The sequence below is a fragment of the Homalodisca vitripennis genome, chromosome X (assembly GCF_021130785.1).
Source record: "Homalodisca vitripennis isolate AUS2020 chromosome X, UT_GWSS_2.1, whole genome shotgun sequence".
Lineage (NCBI taxonomy): Eukaryota > Metazoa > Arthropoda > Insecta > Hemiptera > Cicadellidae > Homalodisca > Homalodisca vitripennis.
In genome coordinates, this window is record NC_060215.1 from 75812260 (window position 1) to 75833775 (window position 21516).

The 21516-nt window shown below is 31.3% G+C and overlaps 1 protein-coding gene across 22 annotated transcripts in view; it reads right to left on the reverse strand.

The window, feature by feature from the left end:
• Positions 1 to 5515: 5515 nt before the first annotated feature.
• The window catches only part of LOC124369221 (muscle calcium channel subunit alpha-1-like), a 413179-nt gene continuing 397178 nt past the window's right edge, over positions 5516 to 21516 (reverse strand). For 17 of the 22 annotated variants that reach the window (XM_046827077.1, XM_046827074.1, XM_046827072.1 and 14 more), the window contains 3 exons: positions 10229 to 10464; positions 7652 to 7782; positions 5516 to 6473 (listed from right to left, as the gene is read on the reverse strand). In XM_046827077.1, coding sequence (XP_046683033.1) covers positions 6282 to 6473; positions 7652 to 7782; positions 10229 to 10464 — 559 coding nt within the window. In that variant the 3' untranslated portion in view covers positions 5516 to 6281. Of the gene's footprint in view, positions 6474 to 7651; positions 7783 to 10228; positions 10465 to 17595; positions 17640 to 21516 lie in introns of those variants that run through there. The other 5 variants (XM_046827088.1, XM_046827085.1, XM_046827089.1 and 2 more) reach the window with 2 other exon arrangements.

Below are 21516 nucleotides of genomic sequence, written 5' to 3' on the forward strand. Positions count from 1 at the left end.
TAATATCATTAATCTTTTTTGGATAATTTCTTAAATCAAGTGCCTATAACCAACTCTTCTATTTATTTTACTCCAGTTTCACGTTGTGGTGTTAGGGCCATGATTAATAAAATGAAGAATTGAAGTAGTAGCGACTATTATGACCTTTCCAAATGGTTCATTAAAGAAATATGTGATCTCATTATTCAGCCCCCTCTCATTTCAAACATCTGCCTCTTTCAGGGGTTTTTACTCACTGTCTACAAATTTCCAGTGTGCTCCACTCTCAAAAAAGGAGACAAAACCCACTCAGGCAATTATCGGCCTATATGTTTGGTATCTATTCTGTCCAAGGTATTTAAACATATAATATAAGATCAAGTGAGCTTATACTTGTAAACTAAATTACTTTTTAACAAAAACAATTCGGTTTTAGAAGTCAACAGTCCACTATAGACACTATTGATGCCATGGTCTGGGACATCATAGATGCTTTTGAAAATATGAGGTTTTCCTGGGATGCCTTTATTGATCTCAGCAACTGTGTTGGTTATTGTATTTTGCTCTGTAAGTTGGAGTTTTATGGAATTAATAATTCACCTTTAAATCTTTTTTAGACATGTCTACTGAATAGGATATCCAGGGCTCTGACTTAAGCCCCCTTTTGTTTTTGGTGGCCATTAATGATCTGTCCTATAGTCTAAATAGCTACTCTTACTTGTAAACTGGCATCACCACTTTACTCTCATGATATAAAGATAGTGCTCAATTAGAAATCATGGTAATGAATGAATAATCTTGAACATGCTGTCAAATGGTTTGCAAGTTAATGACTTTTAACTCATTGAAGACAAAACACTAAACATCATCTTCGGCCTTAGGCAGCTTCCTGATCTTTTAAGCTCAGGGAGGCAATTAAGTTTCTGCGTATCTACGTTGATCACCAACTTCCCTGGTCCCAACATACTGATAAACTGTGTACAAGGCTAAGTAGACAACTTTCCTTTGCCATAGTTTGCATGACTTAGTTCCAGAAATTTTACTAAATCTGTAAATTTTGTACTTTTTCACTCAGTCCTTAATTATACATTATATGTTTTGGGGTTGTAGGTCCCATATTGATGATCTCGTTTAAAAGCAGGTTAACAGCATTATTGCAAAAGCCAACCCCTTTGACCACTGTAGGTCACATTTTTTCAAATTAAGAACTTTAACTGTTGTTAATTTATACATTTTTAATTTATTGTTACTTAGTGTTAAGAATATTAATACACTTTAGTTTGAGCAGTGATGTTCTCTGTTTCAATACCAGACACAGGATGAATACCTGTAAGACTCATGTAAAGATGAGCCTCACAGGTAAAGGCTAATTAAAAATAAGATTCACCACAAAATTCTCAGCTTAAGGTGCCTGAAAATGATGTTCCAGTGAGTACTGCCTTTTCCCTTTTATGAGTTTTTAAGCTTATGTTTTAACAGTTTTGTTGCAAATTCTTTTTATAATTTAAAAGATTTTTTTAGATACAGATCTAACTCTTTATTTATGTTTTTATCCATTTTAGTTATTTGCCTTCATATATATTTCTAATCTGTGTGTACATAGCACGAATGAGGTAGTGCATGTGTAGTAATTTTGTTGATTCATACTGTTGAAAATTGTTGAACGAAATATGCTCTACCTGTTTTGACCATACCCTTTGTATGCATTCTGATAATAGACTTGACTTGATTTACGTCTTCCTGCAGCAATAACCTCTGCGGAAAATCTGTTTGATTCGGCTCACTGAACACCTATATTTATTTTAAGAGAAGTCTGCTACTCAACTGCCTCTGGTTCCTAAAATCCCTCAATATGTGCAAAGATATTACCTGAATTGTCCTACGTAGTTTATTGATATATTCGTTATAGAAATACATGTATATTCTTTTAATTAAATTTATTTAGGTGGTAGAATCAGGACTAACAACATTTAAAGAGGCTTTAATTTATTCTATATCAAACAAAACAGTTTTCAAACTGTTATTGGTTGTAGTTTTATAGATTTCTATCAATACCAATGATAAGCACCTGTTTCCTGAGGCACAAAGTTACATAACAGTAATACTGAGAAGCTAAAAGTCAATAACTTCTGTAGGCAACACTGAAGAATACAGATTATGGCATAAATTGATTTGTGATGCTAGAATAAACTACACAGTGAAGATAAATGCGAGTGCTAATGTAGAGCAAGACTTGAAACTAACGTCTTATATGCCTTTAAAAAAGTGAAATCTCCTGACACTCTAGACTAACTGATAGCAACACAAAAATCGGTCATGATTTACAGTTGAGTGAGTCACTCTGAAAAGTCACTCTCCAACCACTTCAGAAACGGAAAACCATTTGAAATCCATAATAAAGGATTTATAATAATTGTGGTATTAGGTGGATGTTAGAAATGATTAGTATGGTTTTTACATAAAGTATTAATCGACTATAGGCTAAAGGGCAATTTGAATAATTTTATTCATTCTAAAAATTCAGAGGCAGAAACTCAAAACACCCTAATGTACAGTAGTTTATGCAATATAAAGCAACACATAACAAAAAGAATGATTAACCGAAAATGTGTGATTTTAACCAAACGGTATATTGATAGTGTCCATAAAACAGCTTGATTAATTTTAATAAGGCACCACATACCAGTCTTTTATATATTTTACACATTTTTATCCTAGCTATGAACAAACCATCTTTGATTTTAATTGACAGAACCAACAGCATTTTGAAGGTAAAAAACACAATTTTATTTCATTGTTTATGTTAATGACCTTACTCATATTTTCTTTATGTTATGTTTCTTAAGACCTATGGGAGGCCAAGTGTATCACATTCTGAAGAAATGAAATGAAAAGAGTGCAGATATATAGGTTTCTTTCAATATTCAGCATTGAACACAAAGATTCTAGAGGTTTGTTATTTCTTACCAGTTGACTGAATTATATTCCATTCTGAAGTGAGGAAATAAAATAAAGTGCAGAAACATGGGTTTCTTCCAATATTCGTCACTTATATCTCAAAGATACTAGAGATAACTAAGAGTATTATGATTTCTTACCTCATGATCTCTGGAAGTAATATATATTCTATTCCGAAGCAGTCAGTTAACACAATACTGCAGAGATGGCATTTCTTCAAATGTTTGTCACTTACATCACAGATTATACAGGGTGATTCTCTGACACTTAACCTCAGGACCGATACCTTAAAGGTAACTTCGGAACAACCACCAATGACCGGGCAGGGGGCTGCTTGCAAGAGCAGAGTTGCTCAGTAGTCATCCATTAAAGCAACAGCCACGCTCGACATTGCTTGATTCAGTTATCCTTTGACAACTACCGTAGATGCTACACTGTGCTGTTGGCAATAGTGGTTATAAAACCTTTTTTTTGTAGGCAAAATATAAATCATCTTAAAGCAGTGATGTACAATGGAGTGCATAAGGGATTTTTCTATCGAATTTCTCAATTTAATTCAGAAAGATTGGAGGAAATTCATTGATTAAGTTTTAGTTGTGGGTAACCTCCATATTATATGTTACCTATTGTATTTTCTAGGGCAGCACAAGATAGTCTAAGCAAGAAAGCAGAGATGGTCTTTTAACGTTTGCCACTTGCTCCAGGTTTCTTAATAACATTTTGAATTTAACAATATTAACAGTTTAGATACAGATTATATAAGGTTCCGAATCAGGAAATGTGATGGTTACTATTTGAAGAAACCCCTTCAGCTGGTCCTAGATTTTATAGAATTTTTTATGCAAAAATAATCATTCTACAATTAACCGTGGAAGAAAATTCCCATAATTAACCTGTAAGGGGACATTTTAATTTACGTGTTTGAAATAAATTGCATAACTACATAAAAATGTTTGGTTATTTACCAACTCTATTACCTTTTGGTGGATTTGCTGGGGATAACCTACTTACCTTAGTTAATTGTAAATTTTTGACAAAAACAAATATAAGAATGAAATTGTCAATACTTATTTTAATTATTCATACAACTCAACTGTAAGTCTTGTACAGTTATATTAATTACTCATAATTGACAGTGACATTGTTTTTTTTAATAACGGAATTTTAAAATTCATCATATATTATTCTGTTGTATTATCTGCTTGTACAAAATAAACATAGTGTATAGTGTTGTAGTTTTACTCTGTTTAAAGTGTTCACTTATATCCTTTCGGGAAGAATTTTCATACTCCTAGTTTATGTTTACATACGAGTATGTGTATATTTATGTTTATATTTAATATGTAATATAACTACACTTTTATTGTTATATTGAGTGAGTTTTTTTGGAAAATCGTAAACTTAAATTTTAAATTATACATCTGACATAGACATTTAAAATGGGAAACATATAATTAATAAAGTTCCATCAGTCCACCATTTTCTATTAAGGCAGTCAACATAAAACTTTAAAAATATGAACAAGTTTTTTAATGAAGTTGCTCAAAAGTATAACACATGACTATTTTGGTCATTAAAGATTCAGTTTCATAAAGTGATTTACAAGATCCCATTTGTTACTTATACAAGATTGCAGCAAAGAAGATAGTTGAGGGCATGACTCCTATGGCCTGCCACTTAGCCTCATTCAACCAGAGATGTGTCATGTTGCCAAACTGTCCTCCCTCTGGACAGACACATAGCTTAACTCAGTGATGTTCTCATCATCAACATTGGCACTCCGCACAAATACGAGAGCTGTTCTTAATCAAATGCTATATAAAAAAAAGCCTGAAAAGGTCTACTTTTTGGTAAAATACTTCTTTAGCCCAAAATTATATAAATATTTTTTACATTAACTCTATATCACTACTCAATATTTTTTACATGAAACGTGTTCTAAATTTCTTCCTGTAATATATTCGTCTTGTATTGTCAGACTAGAGTTGTTTACAAAATTACTATAAAATGTCCATATTTATTTGGAAGGATAGTAGGTTTTTGGACGTTAAAATCTCTTGAGTGTAATTAATTTGTTAATAAGTTAATTTTTATGCTATTTTCTCATTGCTACCATAGTTACCATAAAACCAATGAAAAGGTATTCTCTAACGCTCAGCCATAATGTTTTGGATGTTTTTACCAAGAGTGAGGTGCTACGGCAAAAACAATGATGCAATGCACCTCTTGACTGGATTCCAATCGTCTTCTTTAATGCTCCTGGGTGTAGTAAACGTGATAAAATAAATGTATTTTTTATCAAGAGCTCATAGTATTTGGAAATGAACTTATTCACTTTACGATCTATAATAAGAAATCAACTAATGATTACTCTTATAGTATAGTTTTCGAGTGTTTCAATCAATATTATATTGAATATATCATTGATAAAAAAAATTAATACATGCTGATGTATAACTATACGAAATAAAATATATATATATATATATATATATATATATATATATATATATATTTATATATATATTATGACTTATTCAAAACTATGTCACAAAAGGTAAATAAAACATACAAAACGTTCTTGTTAATTTTTTTCAAAATGGACACTTATAAAAATTTACAATATTCAGCCAAATCCTCCTTGTGAGATATAACAAATACGATTGAACATACATTTAGAGAACGTCAGAAATCCAAGTAGTAGTCTGCATCTACACACAGTTTAATCAATTTTTCAAAAATACTTTTCAACATTTATAAACCAATCACACTTAGATTTACATTTTAGTGTTTATACAGCTTTAGAATAACCTGGGCCTGCCAGGTACAAATTAATTAAATTTCCAGAGTAATACACAACAATTTAAAGACAGCAAATTGCAATAAGGATTAACAGCATTACGAACCAAATGAACTATCAGACTTCTGAGTAGTTAAAAAATAAAATATAAAAGAAACCCATTCTCTCCAATACATCGACATTAAAAACAGTTGAGAACAATTATTGTACTACATCTTATAAAAATTTTAAGTTATTCTTTCAACTATTATTCTCACAATTGCATTTATAAAAACTTGCACAAATATTTTAGATGCTATCTGAGTCTCACTTTTATTTCTTAGAATATTCAATGGAGCATCTAGACCTGTTCATAAAACAACTGAACAATCCACCAACAAATCAAAATAGACCATGTACAATACAAAATAATCCATGGATAGAAGGGAGGAAAATATAGTTAAAATGTCAGTACGAGAGACACATGAGAGTAACTGTCATTGAGTTCGGACCATAGAGACCATAAAGTGTTTAGGCACTTGGTTGTAATGAGGGGGGCAATGTGCTATAAGTGAGGATCGGGTCCTGACTGTCCCTGGAACGAGATGGGCCGGCCTTGTTGCTCCTGGAGCAGCAAACGGTGCGCCGCGCGATCCATCTCCTCTTGCGTCATGTTGAGAGCTTCCTGCATCTCACGTGACGTGTATCGCACAAACTCTGGATCACAGAATTTACCTAGTCCTTGTTCCACCAGTACCTATGAACAAAAAATAAAATTATTTATTTTACTACATCTGAACTTGAAACCGCAAGATAAGGGAAAGTTATAATTTTCGTGGGAATACCCTCAGAGCCAAAAAATGAAATGTGAAAATGAAATAGATCCAGACTACAATACACTTTAGGAAGAGTATGTCATTGATGAACAACTAAAAAAGTAAAGATTCTAAGTAAAATTTAGAAGTATACTTGTAACAGAACTCTCAGAATACTCTCTAGTAAACCGCACTTAAAATTCAAATTTCTCCCCTAAAAAAGGAGAAATAATCAAGCAAATCAGGGCAGAATAAAATTTGTTCATTATTATAGTTCATATAGTTCATTATTTTTGTTGGAAATCGACTTAATTAGCCTATACTTGTATTTTAATCAATAAATAATATAATGCTAACTTCTAATGTTAAACAAGCTTAGTAATAATACCATATCTATTCTACTCTATGAAGGAGAGACTTGAATTCTTTATAACCTTATTCTGCTTATTCCCATAGAGCACAGAAACATGTGAGAATCTTATCAAAGAGAATACAGAGCATGGTAGATACAGTACAAGGTACTGGCAAAAAGTGCTGCAGTCACTAAAAGATTTGAAAAATCGCTATCATAGTTGACCTGAGTCTTTAAATTTGACACCTTATGCCTTACAGGCACTGGGCAGCAGTTGTCAATAACTAATCTTAAGAAGAGTAATGACAACTGCCACTGGGATGCTAAAGTGTCTATAGTTATGCAAAATGTTACATTATGTTATATGCTTCAGCTGAGTTTATTTTTTTCTGCCCATGATAAAAACTTGTTAAACATGTAACACAACCGACCTTACTTGTTATTCAGTTTGTGTGATAAAAGTAAGAATGTGTTAAAGAATCTATTGCAGTTTTGATAAAAAGTAAAAAAAGATTAATATACCTGAAACCTCTATTAGTAACCAAGCCACTTAGTTTTAAGATTGTGTAGCAGAAGCCATATACCCAATGTTTATACAAATATTAATCTTCTCTCATCTGATTTTAGTTCAACACTAGGTCAAAATTAAGATTTTTGTATATTATGAGAGTAATAAAAGTATTACATTCCATACACACCTGAAATAAAACAGGTATTTGGAATGTTTTTATCATTTCATACAGTTGTATAAGCTCCAAATATATTTACCCTGCCAACCAGGCTTTCGGCTGAGCCGACGACTTCTGGGAAGATTGGCCTTCGGTCAGCTGGACTCCCTGGCAGTGAGTGGGATAATCTGTCCATGGTCAGGCTGCCGTTGGACTCCCCAGGTTTGCTGCCTGCCAACACAACATTCACATTGTATTACTCTGGTATCATTAAGTACGAGACATATTTGAAAAGAAACTATTATTTTGGTTCAAAAATATAAAATGGATCTGTACAACAAAATTCTATTTCCATTGCAAAGTATTATTTATTATTTTGTATTTATAACAAAAACCACTTTGGTTATATACTTTTATAGTGATCTGGATAGGTAAATTGATTATGATTAGCATCAATCAAGATTATTACTAGAATAACTGAGAAACAACAAGAACAATTTGCTTTGTACCTGAATGAGCCAAAAAGTAAAGTTTCAATGTTTAAATCCTGTTGTTGATAACTTGGCCAATGCTTACAATCTAGATTCTAGAACACTGAACAAAGCCCAGTAACAAAAATGACTTCCATGATATGAGCAATAATGCAAGGAAGATTAGTAAATGACACAAACAAAAGACTTTATAAAAAAGGATACAGCATAAATGAAGTACTGTACAAAATTAAAAACTTGCACTGATTGCATAATTACTAATTTCAGTATATTATGTCTGTGCTCTTACTTTGCTTATCAGAACATCTTGAATTGAAATTATAACAAGACACACAAACAACACACTAGATCCCTTGTAAACTATATGTAGCCATACCAAGACTGTTATTTTAATACTGTACTACCATTCATAACTGAGAGGGTGTGACAACCTGGCCACACAGCAGTCACGGTACTCATGAAACACTAGTCGGAGACCCGAGAGATAATTACAAGACACACAAAGAAATAAAAAAGAACCAAAGAACTGGTGGATTAATAGTAAAGGTCTATTTTCAATTAAGGCCACTATGCCAGAATATGCACAACAGTTTTTTTGAGTATGATAAGACTGATTAAAGGTGCTGGAAGTATGTAACCAATTAATGCCTCTTGGCAGTTAGAGACAAAACCAACTAATAATGCCATTATATACCAAAATTCTGCTCTACAACCAATGAAAGAAGGTCTATTGTAAAGTAAGAATATTGCTGTTGTGCAAGCTCATAATCATATCTCTATGAACAATACATTTTTTAAGTAATGAAACAAATAACGGTACAAATATTGCCAAAATTGATAAAATGAATTAATAAAAAGTACTGAATAGCAGCAAGTGGGATATACTGTATGTCCTGTATGTCGTTGATTTTTTTTTATTGGAAATTAAGATTGTTGTGTTCTCTTCTTCAAATAAAACATGATATTAGATATTCGAGCAATAAATGAACTACACACCCGATAACTATAAACTGTTTTTGAATGACTATAGGGATTTTCCAGAAACTGAATTAATAATAACTTTTTCTTTAAAGTTTGTTTTTGATGATGGATGATTTGAGAAAATAGTAGGATTTTGGACAACTGCCATAGTTATATGTTACAAAGTTTTTCATCGTCGCTAGTGGGTTAAAGGTGTGCTGTTTTATACATGTGTATTCAGTGCAGTGACATGGTTTGCTTGCTCAAGTCAACTTGGACCATCTCAGTTTTTTGACATACAAGTTTTCTAGTTGTTATCCACCACTTCGGTGAGTTCATCACATATTTACTAATATTTTTAATTTTCTGTGAATGTTTAACTTATACATTTGACCTTATACCTTAAGATTTTTTAACACCTGATGAAGAGGATAGGTTCCAATCCTTGAAACGGAGCGTTCTATTTTTTATAATGTATAACGATGGCAAATGTCCAAGACTCTATGTACAGAATTAGTTGATTATAAGACATAATAAAATTATGTGTTTATAATAATTACAACAGTTGATGAAATATAGATAGTTGACAGCAGGGGATACAGTATTTTAGCAGATGTATTGCATTTGAATAAATTAATCTGCTGTAGGATGAAGAGACAGAGATAACTGTCTTAAAGACCAGTCTCTATTCTATTTCTGTGGCAATGCTATCTCTGCTGGAACATGTACAGGTATTGAATTTTTTAGGCATAGCAAAACCTAAAATTACTTTAAAAGCCTTAGATAACCCAAACCGATTTTTTTTTACAAAAGTTCAGCAACAAAGACAAAACTTTAATGGATATAAAAATTAACCTTATGTACATATGTACAATATCATACTTTACTGTTTCTACTGCTCTTTATCTGTTGGGGTGTATAGTTTCTTTAATAGGATTTTACAATATTTCTTTTGAAATACAATCAAACATTACCATTTATTAAGTTTTAAATGAATTTCATGAATATTAAATTATTAAACACGTTGTTTAATTGTAAATGGCATCACTCCATAAGAACAGCAGAAAGTCAGTACATAATAGGTTATATCCTTTATTTTCTTTTATATTTTAATTAAAGTCTAGTACTGCACTTTATTAAATACTAAATATTTATTACAATATCCATTTTAGAATACTAATAAATAACCTGCCCAATGTACAAAATTGGAATAAATAATTCTGTACCTCTGCCATGAAAGGAAGCTCTGTGGAGCAAAGGGGATCGTTTGCCAAAACCCAGTTGGGGTTCTGGCATAAAGCCGACAGCAACTGCCATGGCCTGAGTTTGAGCGAGCTTGAGGCCTCCAGCAATGCGAGGGAAACTCGGTGAGAGCGGACCGCCACCACCGATACAGCCGAGCATGCGGCGTGGAGGTGGGGTGGGCCCACTCACTTCCATGTTCCGGCGCCCGTCTGGCATGCTGTTAATGGCACAGTTATTGTTAGTCACTTCGCACTCCATGCGTCACACTCAGAAAAACAAAAATTTCCACTAAACTAAGTTATATTTTCTACAACTACGTACTATTTCAGCTCACAATGGTTCTGAAAACTCTAATTATAAACATCATAATGAAATATTTTTTCATAATGTATGTCTCTGAACCACACAGAAGAATTAAGAATTCTCATTCAATGAGCCAGTAGAATCTCTGCATTCCTAGATATTGAACAAGTACCATATCACATGATAACTAAAATCTTGTTGATATCTTTGAAGACAAAGTCTTATTAAATATTTTGCTGTTTATTAATGTAATGTTGCGTTTTATATATATGAATATATATATATATATATATATATATATATATATATATATATATATATATATATATATATATATATTCATGTGTGCAACCATTATACTACACTCTCATTCAAGCTTCGTCACTGAGCTTATTTTATTTTTCATTCAATGGTGGTACGACCAATTAGTAAAAAATACTACACTTCCTCATTAAAGCTATGCTCATGTACTCCTTTTCAACTCATTCTGTAAATAATGATCAAATTTCATTGTATTTTGTTCAACACAATCTTTAACAGCCATTTTTGGGGTTGAGAGGATGAATATTTAAGCTTAAATAAACAGTATGGGTTATTGATAACAGATCCTGAACTATAATGGAAAAAAGTATGGAGAATGGTTCCAAATCAATGTTATTTTAGGGACAGTACTTTTTCTGGGATGAGGTATATGAAGATAATTTATGCCAAAACTGAAGGAGTATGTTAAATACTAAGTACAACTAAATATCACAGGAGTTGATTTATGACTAAAATATTAGGGAATTTTGGCCCTTTTCCAGTTGGTATGGGAAGGAAGAGTGATAATGATGAGAGGATTTTACATCCAGCAATTTTTACAGACATAACTTCCATATAAATGTGACTAAGTTAATAGCACTGTACATTATATTTGTCTTATTTTACTCTACCATTGTATGTTTACTTAATAGTATATAATTTCTACTATTTAATGGTTTTCAAAGAAGGCTTTCCACTTCTGTAAAGGAAGCATTAGTTTTTCAGCTCAACAACTTTTACTATATGGATACTACAGCATTCACATATCATCTCTAAATTAAGATTTTGGTTTCTTTTGGTTATATTTTGGAGAAGATTCCTGTGATTTTTTATTTATTTTTGATAATAAATGAAGGATTTTCTAAAATCTTTACAGAAAACGGTTTTTAATCAATGTTGTATGTATAGTAGACTCTTGATAGTCTGACATTTGATAGTCTAACATGCTCATTAGTCCAACGCCATATGAGTCATCGGTACAATAGGCACAAGCTAAAAATCATGTAGTGTTTTGTAGTTTTTAGATGCAATAAATTATTTTCTGTAAAAAATAACACATATATTGTTTATTTTATACCCTTGATATTCTTAAAGAACATCATAGTACATCAATATTATGTATTATCTTACTTATACATTTTTACTTATGTTGAATTTAGTCTAAAATAGGTCACCTTTGGTAGTCCGACATTCTCTGCAGTTTAACAGCCACCCCCCTGGTTCCGTAACCACTGGACTATCAAGAGTCCTTTGTATATTAAAAGTAACAAAACACTTTAATCTGATACTAATAGTTTATCTGGAATAGTGAGTGAAACTTTGTAGAATTATGAGTTTGATGAAATTTTACAAATCATCACTCAATTTGGCAACATTTCTTATATATTTTGAGATATTTTTAAAATTTGCAACAGTTGCTTAAATTGTTAATATCCCAGAGTTAAAGACTCTCTTTAATACAAGAAATTTATAGCAAAAAACAACTATGTCTTAGAATATATTTGAAACTGTGTAATCAGATTTGTTATCTAATATCTTAACTCAAAAAGTTTTGAGTAATCTCAATCTTTGGTGATCATATAAACTGAAGTCAACCTGCCATTCAAAAGTTATAATGGCACAGAGGTTGTCTTAGAAACATTTGCAAACCAGCATGATTTGATAAAAAGTTTGAAGATGGTAACTCTTATGGTTACGCAACATTTCTATAATTTTTCTTCTTGTCACATATTTGAACTTGAGGAAAATTTTGATAGTCTCCATCCTTTAAACCCCCTCAATTCAAACTACTTCTTGTGTGTGAGCGCACGAGTTGATTCCACTGCTTATTCTGAACATAATAATTGACCGATTTTGATGAAACTCAGTTAACACATCTATCTTAGAGATATCATGGATATGTTAATGAGCTATAGTCATATCTTGAAACATTTTTAAATGGCATTTAAAAAATAACTAAGAAAGTGACTATATCAATTCAAACTCATAATGAAGAATTATGTATTACCAATTCATTATATGGAAAATTCTGACTAGAATGCCATGTTAAACAAAAGTAATGAGACCAAAGACCCAAGTGATCATAGTATTAATGCTGGAAATTTACATACCACTTATATACTTGTACCAGAAGGCATGCTTAGACTACACTGTGTCCACCAAAAATAGTATGTGTGGGGCTTCCTGATGACAATTTCAGAATTGTATTATCTGTTTAATAACTGGCAAGACTGTTATTTCATGTACTTCTTACAGGCTAATTTTTTGGTTGAAATTAAGCACATATTCATGCTACATATTACAGCTGGGACATCCCTATTCTAAAAGTTGTGCAACAATGAAAACGACGAGCTGTGAGCAAAATGATGATTTGAGGAAGGTACTATTTTCATTTACTATGAAATATCTCAGCCATCTCAGAGCAGTTGTTAGCCAGGCTCAACTTATCAAAAGTATCAGATGAACAAATCATAATTATTTTCCACTGAGGGAGCCAAAACCACTCCTACTTCCTCACTGCCCACTGTATTCTCTGTGTTTCAGCCATACATCTTCTCTTCTGTATCATTTATATTAAAGTAGAATAGATATATGTTATCCTTATATCGTTGCACTTCTGTTATAATGCACGTAAATGTGACATCAGCTTATGCTGACCCAAGATTACTTCTACAGGAAACTGGCGCATTAAAACACAAAATTGATTCTTGTAGATTAAATATAGATATAGAAAAATGTTATAAATTATTTAAAATCTACACTTTGTGGGTATATACAGTTTTAAGAGAATATGAATTAAACTTTGATTAAGCTATCAATATTCTCTTGATTGACAAGATTGTATCTCATAAAAATCTACAAGAACATCTTGTGACTAAAATAGAAGACAGTTGGTCTTACTATTTTACAGAATTAAACACTATACAAAACCAAGTCTATCTAATGATGCTGAAATAATTCAACAGTAAAATATTGGATCTGGTATTTATTAAGTAATTTTCCTTGTTATTCAAGTAATAGAACAAGATAAAGAAATTCCTTATTTATTGTATGCAGTGTTTTTTCAGTAATTGGATATAGAAAATGGTTCATGAAATTTCAGAAGATAGATTTAAACATGATACTTGAAAAGAGACATTTATGTTTAATACTACAGTGTATTATTTACTCCAGATATTAACATTCAATATTTTATGATAAAATAAGAAATAAAACAAGAACTTTTATTTGTTTTCGTGATTTATATGAAACATATATGATATATACATTAACATTTTGGTGAAATTGTAGAAGAAAATTGTGAGAAATGTAACTTTCAAAATAAATAGAGTGCTTATAAACAATTTAATCTCCTAAAGCTCATTTCAGTGGAAAGAAATTAAACCAGATGATTTAGTTAAAATGGTTTCTAAACTCTCAAATTCCAAAAGTATGGACTATTACTGGTTATCTAACAATATAATCAAGAAAACCATCCATGAAATCAAAAGGCCATTGGCTATTGTCTTCAATAAATGTCTGGAGGCGGGTTTTTTCCCTGACTCTTTAAAAGTGTCAAAAGTTATTCCGATTTACAAAAAAGGTGACAAGGACAAGCCGCAAAGTTATCGTCCAGTTTCTATTGTCCCCATTTTCTCTAAAATTTTGGAAACCATCATGCACCAACAGCTTTTTTTGTATTTTGAATATTTCAATCTCCTGTCTGAATCACAATTTGGTTTTCGGCCAGGCAGGTCCACAACTTCAGCGGTGTTGGAGGTTGTTAGTCATACCCTTGTGGCCTTCGAGAGGAGGGAATCAACGGCTCTATCTCTCTTAGATTTAAGCAAAGCTTTTGATTGTGTCCCCTTTGATTCAATCATTCAAAAACTCAAATATTATGGTATTTCTGAGAGTGCTTGTCAGATTATTACCTCTTATCTATCGGATAGAAAGCAGTTTGTATCTATTAAGGGGTGTAATTCTTCAATGAAAGAGGTAACAATTGGAGTCCCACAGGGGTCTGTATTGGGACCTTTCTTTTTTACTGTAATAATTAATGACCTGTCAGTGAACTTAAATGTAAACTCAGTTATCTATGCGGATGACACGTCTCTTTTCTCGAGTAACCGATATCTGGACGTTCTTCAAACAGAGATTGAAAATGCTCAAACCGGAGCATTAAATTGGTTCACCTCCAACAAATTACATTGCAATCCAGAAAAAACTCAAAATCTGTTGCTGAGTTTAACATCTAAAGAAAAGCCTCATCCTGTAAAGTTGTTAGGCTTTGTTATTGATTCGAAATTGACCTGGGCTCAGCATGTAAATAATGTGTGTATAAAAATCTCGAGAGTCAGCTATTTACTATGGAAATTAAGAGCTTTAATATCAATAGAACATCTGAGGTCTTCCTATTTTGCACTGTTTCAATCACACTTATCTTATGGTCTAATTCTTTGGGGTCATTCTTCTGGTGTATCGGATATTCTCATCATACAAAAGAAAGTCGTCAGAACACTGTGTGGAGCCAGGTATCTTGAACACTGCCGACCTTTGTTCATCCAAGCTAAAATTCTTACAGTGATCAATTTGTACATCTACCATATCCTTATCTACACTAAAACTAACTTACATTTATTTTTCACTAGGCAGCATTTTCATTGCCATTTGACTAGATTCAGCCATAAGCTTGACTTGCCGCAGCATCGCCTATCAAAAACAGGCTCCTCACATCAGGTAAATTGTGTCAAATTTTTTAACAAATTACACGTTTCGGCTCATGACACTCCATTATCTAATTTTAAGCACAAATTGACCACCTGGTTACAGAATAATCCATTTTATTCTGTAGAGGAGTTTTTACAAACTGATGGTTGCCTTATCTTTTAAGCATAAGTAGCCTATTTATCTGTCTAATTGTTCATTCATGAAATGTCTTATTTATGTATCTTATTTAATAGCCTGTTTTTAATGTATAAATGTGACTGTGCCTATTTCATTGTAATGATCAATGGCAATAAAGTATTTGACTTTGACTTTGACTTTGAGCTGTTTGTTGGAGACTTGCACTGAGGTAAAATCATATTCCACATTTGGATTTAACAAGTTGTGGCTCATTTTAGATTTTTATCAAAGAACTATTATTTGAGATTTAAGGAGAGTAAGGAGAGGAGTAAAAATGATAGCTAATTTTTCATTTTAAACTGTACAATAATTTTAATCTAATTATTTCAACTTCATGTGAGTATCCCTTCAATATCTCACAATTTTTTGTAGAAAAATTATATTAATATTTCCATGTCTATCTCATTATATTAGTAATTTTGTCAATAACTACTACAAAATTCATGTGTATTGGAACATATACTTTATTTGACAAAGGTGGGAGTAAATAAATTATAAACACATTGCAATGACAGGAAAATGTGAGTTTTGATTATGATACCTATTAGCACATTTTGATTTGGAATATTGAATTAGCATGAGAAATATCATGCCTGAGGACTGATGCAGACTAAATTGGGAGAATATGCAGAAACCATTACTGGATGGAAGAAGAAAGAGAAAACATAATAGGCAAGAATATTGATCTATTACTAGTAATGAGTGACAAATGAGTTTTCAAAAGTATTTTGAGACAAAGAGCGACGGAGATGGAGAGGGTGGATTTTATGAAGTGTTCAGACACCATGGAGGTGAAAATTCTTCATTGTATAAAGTAAAACCTTCTCAAATTTATAGCAAGAACATTTTATGTTGTTAAAGATGTAACTTAATTTCAGAAAAAGATTACAAATAATTTATAAAATTCGATTTTGAAAATTATAACCCTATAAAATATTCAATTTATTGGTATCAAAAGCAAGTATTCTAATGAATTCTTAGGCTTTGCCTTGCAGTTGAAAAGAAATGAAGATAGTACTTGTAAATTACTGCCATAAATTTCTGACCAGAGAGCTAAAAGTAATTTCAATTACAAACTTAAAACTGTTAAGTCACATTTTAACCTGTACAACTTTCACATAATACCAGTTGATTAAGATACTGTTTGATACGTTTTTTATTATAGTTAAACTTATTAAAAAGAAATGCACACACATCAACTTAGGGTCTAAAACTACTTTTAATACTAGAAGTGGCCTCAGGGTAGATTTATTGGCAAATCATGTTAAGTACAATGTAAAGCTTTGGTACTATGCATGTATAAGTCAAATGGTACAAAATTATAAATATTACATTGATAACAAAAAATTATTGTACGAGAAATATTGAATATCCCTTAAAGTAATAAAAATAATGGGTGCTATAAGATTTTGATATCAGATAGGCCATAACATTTTGTTCATAAGGGTTAAAAAATAGTTGAACTCAAAACATTAAGATTTTATCATTTATAACTATAATGAAAGCTAAAACAAAAGTGTTGAAAAACCTAGTAATACCCAGGAACTATGCAATTTGCAGGTGTCTAAAGACATACTGCTTTATCACTGATTAATTATTTTATATTTCCATAAACAGCCTGTAAATTCCGCTACTTTTGTATTTGTTTGTCTGTTGGATCACATTAAATAGAATTCATGGAAGGAAGTAGGGGGTTGGGTATACTACTTTACTTTTCAAATTCAACCAAATTAATCACAATTTTGTTAGTTAAGTCTACTAATATAGCACACCAAAATTAAAAATCAAACAAACTTATATCCTTTTATAAATCAATTCAAACATTTTTAAGTTCAAAGTCAAATTTCACCAGTCTTACCATATGAGTTGGGATGTAGAAACTGATTTCTGTCACCCATTTTTCTGAAAACATTAAGTTATTGAAGGATTACAACAGAATCGTAAAAAGTAAAAGAACTAAACTCAAACTCACACCAAACAATTCAACAGAAAAAAACACAACAGATTTATGTGGTTATTGGACATTTCTAACTCTCAAAATCCCAAAATAAAAATAACTTGGTTAGGTTGAGTGTAAGAAAGGACCAAGTGATCTTAACTTTACCTGGTAAAATAAGAAGTTTATTTGTTCATTCATTCAACTGAAATAATACTAGTAAAATTGCATTAAAATTAGTAGCACATTAGCTGTCTTGCTATACTTTACAACAAACTGTGGTGTAACTAATAAACAAGGAACTAATTGCATTACTTCATGACAACCTACAGGTTTTACTGATAAAAACAACTCGATATACATATATATGTATATATTTTTTTGTCACCATTTCAATCTAATACATTTTTAAAGAGCATTATTTTAAACTAACAGACCTGCCAAGAGGCTAGTCTAAGTGCTAGTCTAATGAAATCAGGACAATTGTTTAGTTGTATACTTTGCGGTTACGATATTCAAACACTGTTTATTGCTTAATACCAGGTCACAATCTTGTTAGAATTTGTAGAAATTATTCATATGTGGTAGGTTCTAGTGTAGTGCATTATAATGGATAGATTATAATATATTAAAACGTTATAAAGTATTGTCATATGCCATAGATTGAACTCCTCAAATACAGCAAGTGTACAATTAAAATTTGGCTGGAGAAGAATATTTATATAGATTTAATGTTACAAAAACTTCTGTTCAATTAATTGCTTCTCTTACACTTAGGCTTGAAATTCCCGACTCCAAGATTCACTATGTATAACCACGTAGAGAAGGGTTGTAATTGTCTTGTGTATTTTTCCAGTGGCGGTTTACACAGAGAAACTGGTGGTTTGCTAGGTGTTTGAAATTCAGCAGCTAAATTGTTCTCAAAGTGGATTAACCTATTACTTGCAAGCCGAATCGATATATTACATTTTCAACTGGCTTGTATGCCACTAAAAAGAAAAAAAATAACTTTTTCTCAATGAACAGAAAGGGTCGTGTTTCTATTAATGTAATGGGAGCTTGTGGTGGGCCCTAGAAATCGCTGCGATTTTGTTACGTGGAAAGGAAGATCCCATTACTCCAAGGTGCTAAAATGTCTTTTTTATATTTGTGGCTTGTTGCTTAGAGAAATTGGTAAAGAATGTAACAAACAATTAACACAGTGGTTTTTTGTGTTTTAACATTGTAAAAATATATAACATACTATTATTACATCAAGAATTCCAAATTTTAAATATGTTGTAACATTTATTAAATACTTAATTTAATTGAAAATAGGTTGATATTAAATTGGCTTAACTATCAATTTGAACATTGATCCCTTCTCACAAAATAAATAATAACTAAACAAATTTAAAATATAACATTAAAAGAAACAGTTAAAAAGTTAATTTTATTAACAGAAATTATTAGCTACCAATTGCATAAGTCTTATCAATAGGAATGTATGTAGTACTAAGTAATTGATTGCTTATAAAAATCTCATTCAAAAAACCACCAGAATATCATGTGTATGCATAATCTATTAGTTTACAATTTTTGTTGTGATACCGAAATTTACAAATAAATTTTAGAAATATGAGATACACCTATGGAGTAATCTTAATTAATACATTTATGGAATAATCTTTTTCTAAAATTCTAATCAAACATTCTTTTATTTGATATTACATTTTACGGAGAGGAAGTATTATATACAGAGGAGTTGGTTTGTTGTTTAAATATATACATAATTTATTTTTAATATTTAATTTATATATTGATATACGGTTTAATATAAACTCATATTATAGGTAATTACAAATAATAATTAATTAATTAATTTGTCTGAGAAACATAAAATTCTATCCTTTACAACTGTTAAAAACAAGTTATAATAGAATGGAGGTATATGCCAAGTCCAAACATGTAACTGCCTATTAATGGTGAAAATGTAATGAAAACCATTATCACATCGCATATTTTCGTAAACTTTTGATATAAAATGTACATTCTACAAGAAATATTGTTTTAAAATACTAAACAATATGAATCCAGTATTACTCCATAGCTACTTCATTTTCATAATGTATTTTCTTTCCTCAGGAAGACAGCTATAGTCACACCGATAAAATAAAAGTGAATACCAAATTTTCCTAATTTTATTGATTAATTTTACGATTGAGTAAATCCTAAGAGTTTTGGTACTAGTTCAGAAATGTTTGTGTACTACAATTAGCTATATTTATTTTTCTTACTATTAATATATTTTAAAAAAACTCATTCTGGACTGAACATTAGTGTGATGTTCAGTTTACGCTGATGATATTAATATCTCTCTACCAGTCACCAGAGTTGCAAACCATGTAGCTATGCAATCATCTATGATTCTGCTGTAATACAAATTGAAATCATCAACTTACAGCTTCAACCTCAGCAACCTTTGCCAAGAAAGAATATACAGACAGGAACTAAAAATCCTTAAAGAGGAATATTACACAAAGCAAGGTTTGCTCTGTAAGGTTCAATCTTGAGTCTTTTTTGTTTGTCCTATTCACAGAAAACTACCTCACTATTTGGGCCTTACTGTGTTATCTTTCTATGTATGCTGGTGACATAATTACACTATTACGCACAACAAATTGAACCTGCTTGAAATCTAAACTCTTATTGCAGTCAGTATGGTCGAGTAGTGTTGTATTGCTAATAACCTTGTCATTAACACAGTATAAATTGAATACATCTCTTTTGGGAGATGAAAGGATCATATTTTAGGCCTTCAAAAGTTTTAAAAAGCAGAGGCTATGAAGCAATTGAGACCTGCCTTTCTTGGAATCAACATATTCACAAATTCTACACAAAACTTGGGTCATTTCTTTTTGCCCTGAATAGGAACAAGGCTATTGGCACAACAAACACCACCAGAACTGAAGTACTAGTTTTGAAATTACACATTGAGAATAAACAAGCTTGAGTCATGACTTACTTTAAACCTTGTAGCAGCTGCAGAAAGACATTTCAACCCTTACAATACACACAATAACACCCTTATACATGTTTGAGACACCATTTAATGCCCTTGATTGCACTTTGCTAAGGAGAAATGACAATCATAAACACCAAACAGGACGTTCTAATAATGACTACAATCTGCCTGCACATAGAAATACTCTCTTTAATAAGAAGCTCTCCAACTATGATGCAAGTTTACTCAGCTTAAACCCTCAAAACTTAAAGAATGGGAATAAAAAAAACCATAGAAAATGACTGGCCAGGATGTTTGTAAAGAAGTCCAAATACATAATTGAAGAAATTTTCATCAATATTTCATAATTTTGTACTCTTATGAATTGATTATTATACTATTGATTTTTAGTTGGTTTTGTACATATATGGATATAAAAAATATGTATGAACTTTATATAGTTTATAAAATAAAACCAATTATTCATGTCTTAATAGTATGGGGTTGGGTGTAGTTAGATCAAAAGTAAGTATACCATACAGGATATAGATGTTCTAATAGATATTAAGCTTATCTCTGATATATGATCTTTGAAGCTAAGAGGAACTTGGATGTTACTCTTTAGAGCGTCCAATTTTTCTGCACCAAATATTCTTGCATGATGCGACAGCCACCTTGGGTATGCCAATATTGTATAGGTTACTCAGATATAGCAATCAAAACTACACCAAAGAATCCCCATTGTGGATGGCTTGGTTGTTTCCAGAGTGTTGAATGTACTGTAGTAGGTTAGTGAAAGGAGAATTGTCTTCTTTTAAAGGTGTTCTCTTATACAAATAATAAGAGCCAATTAAAATTTG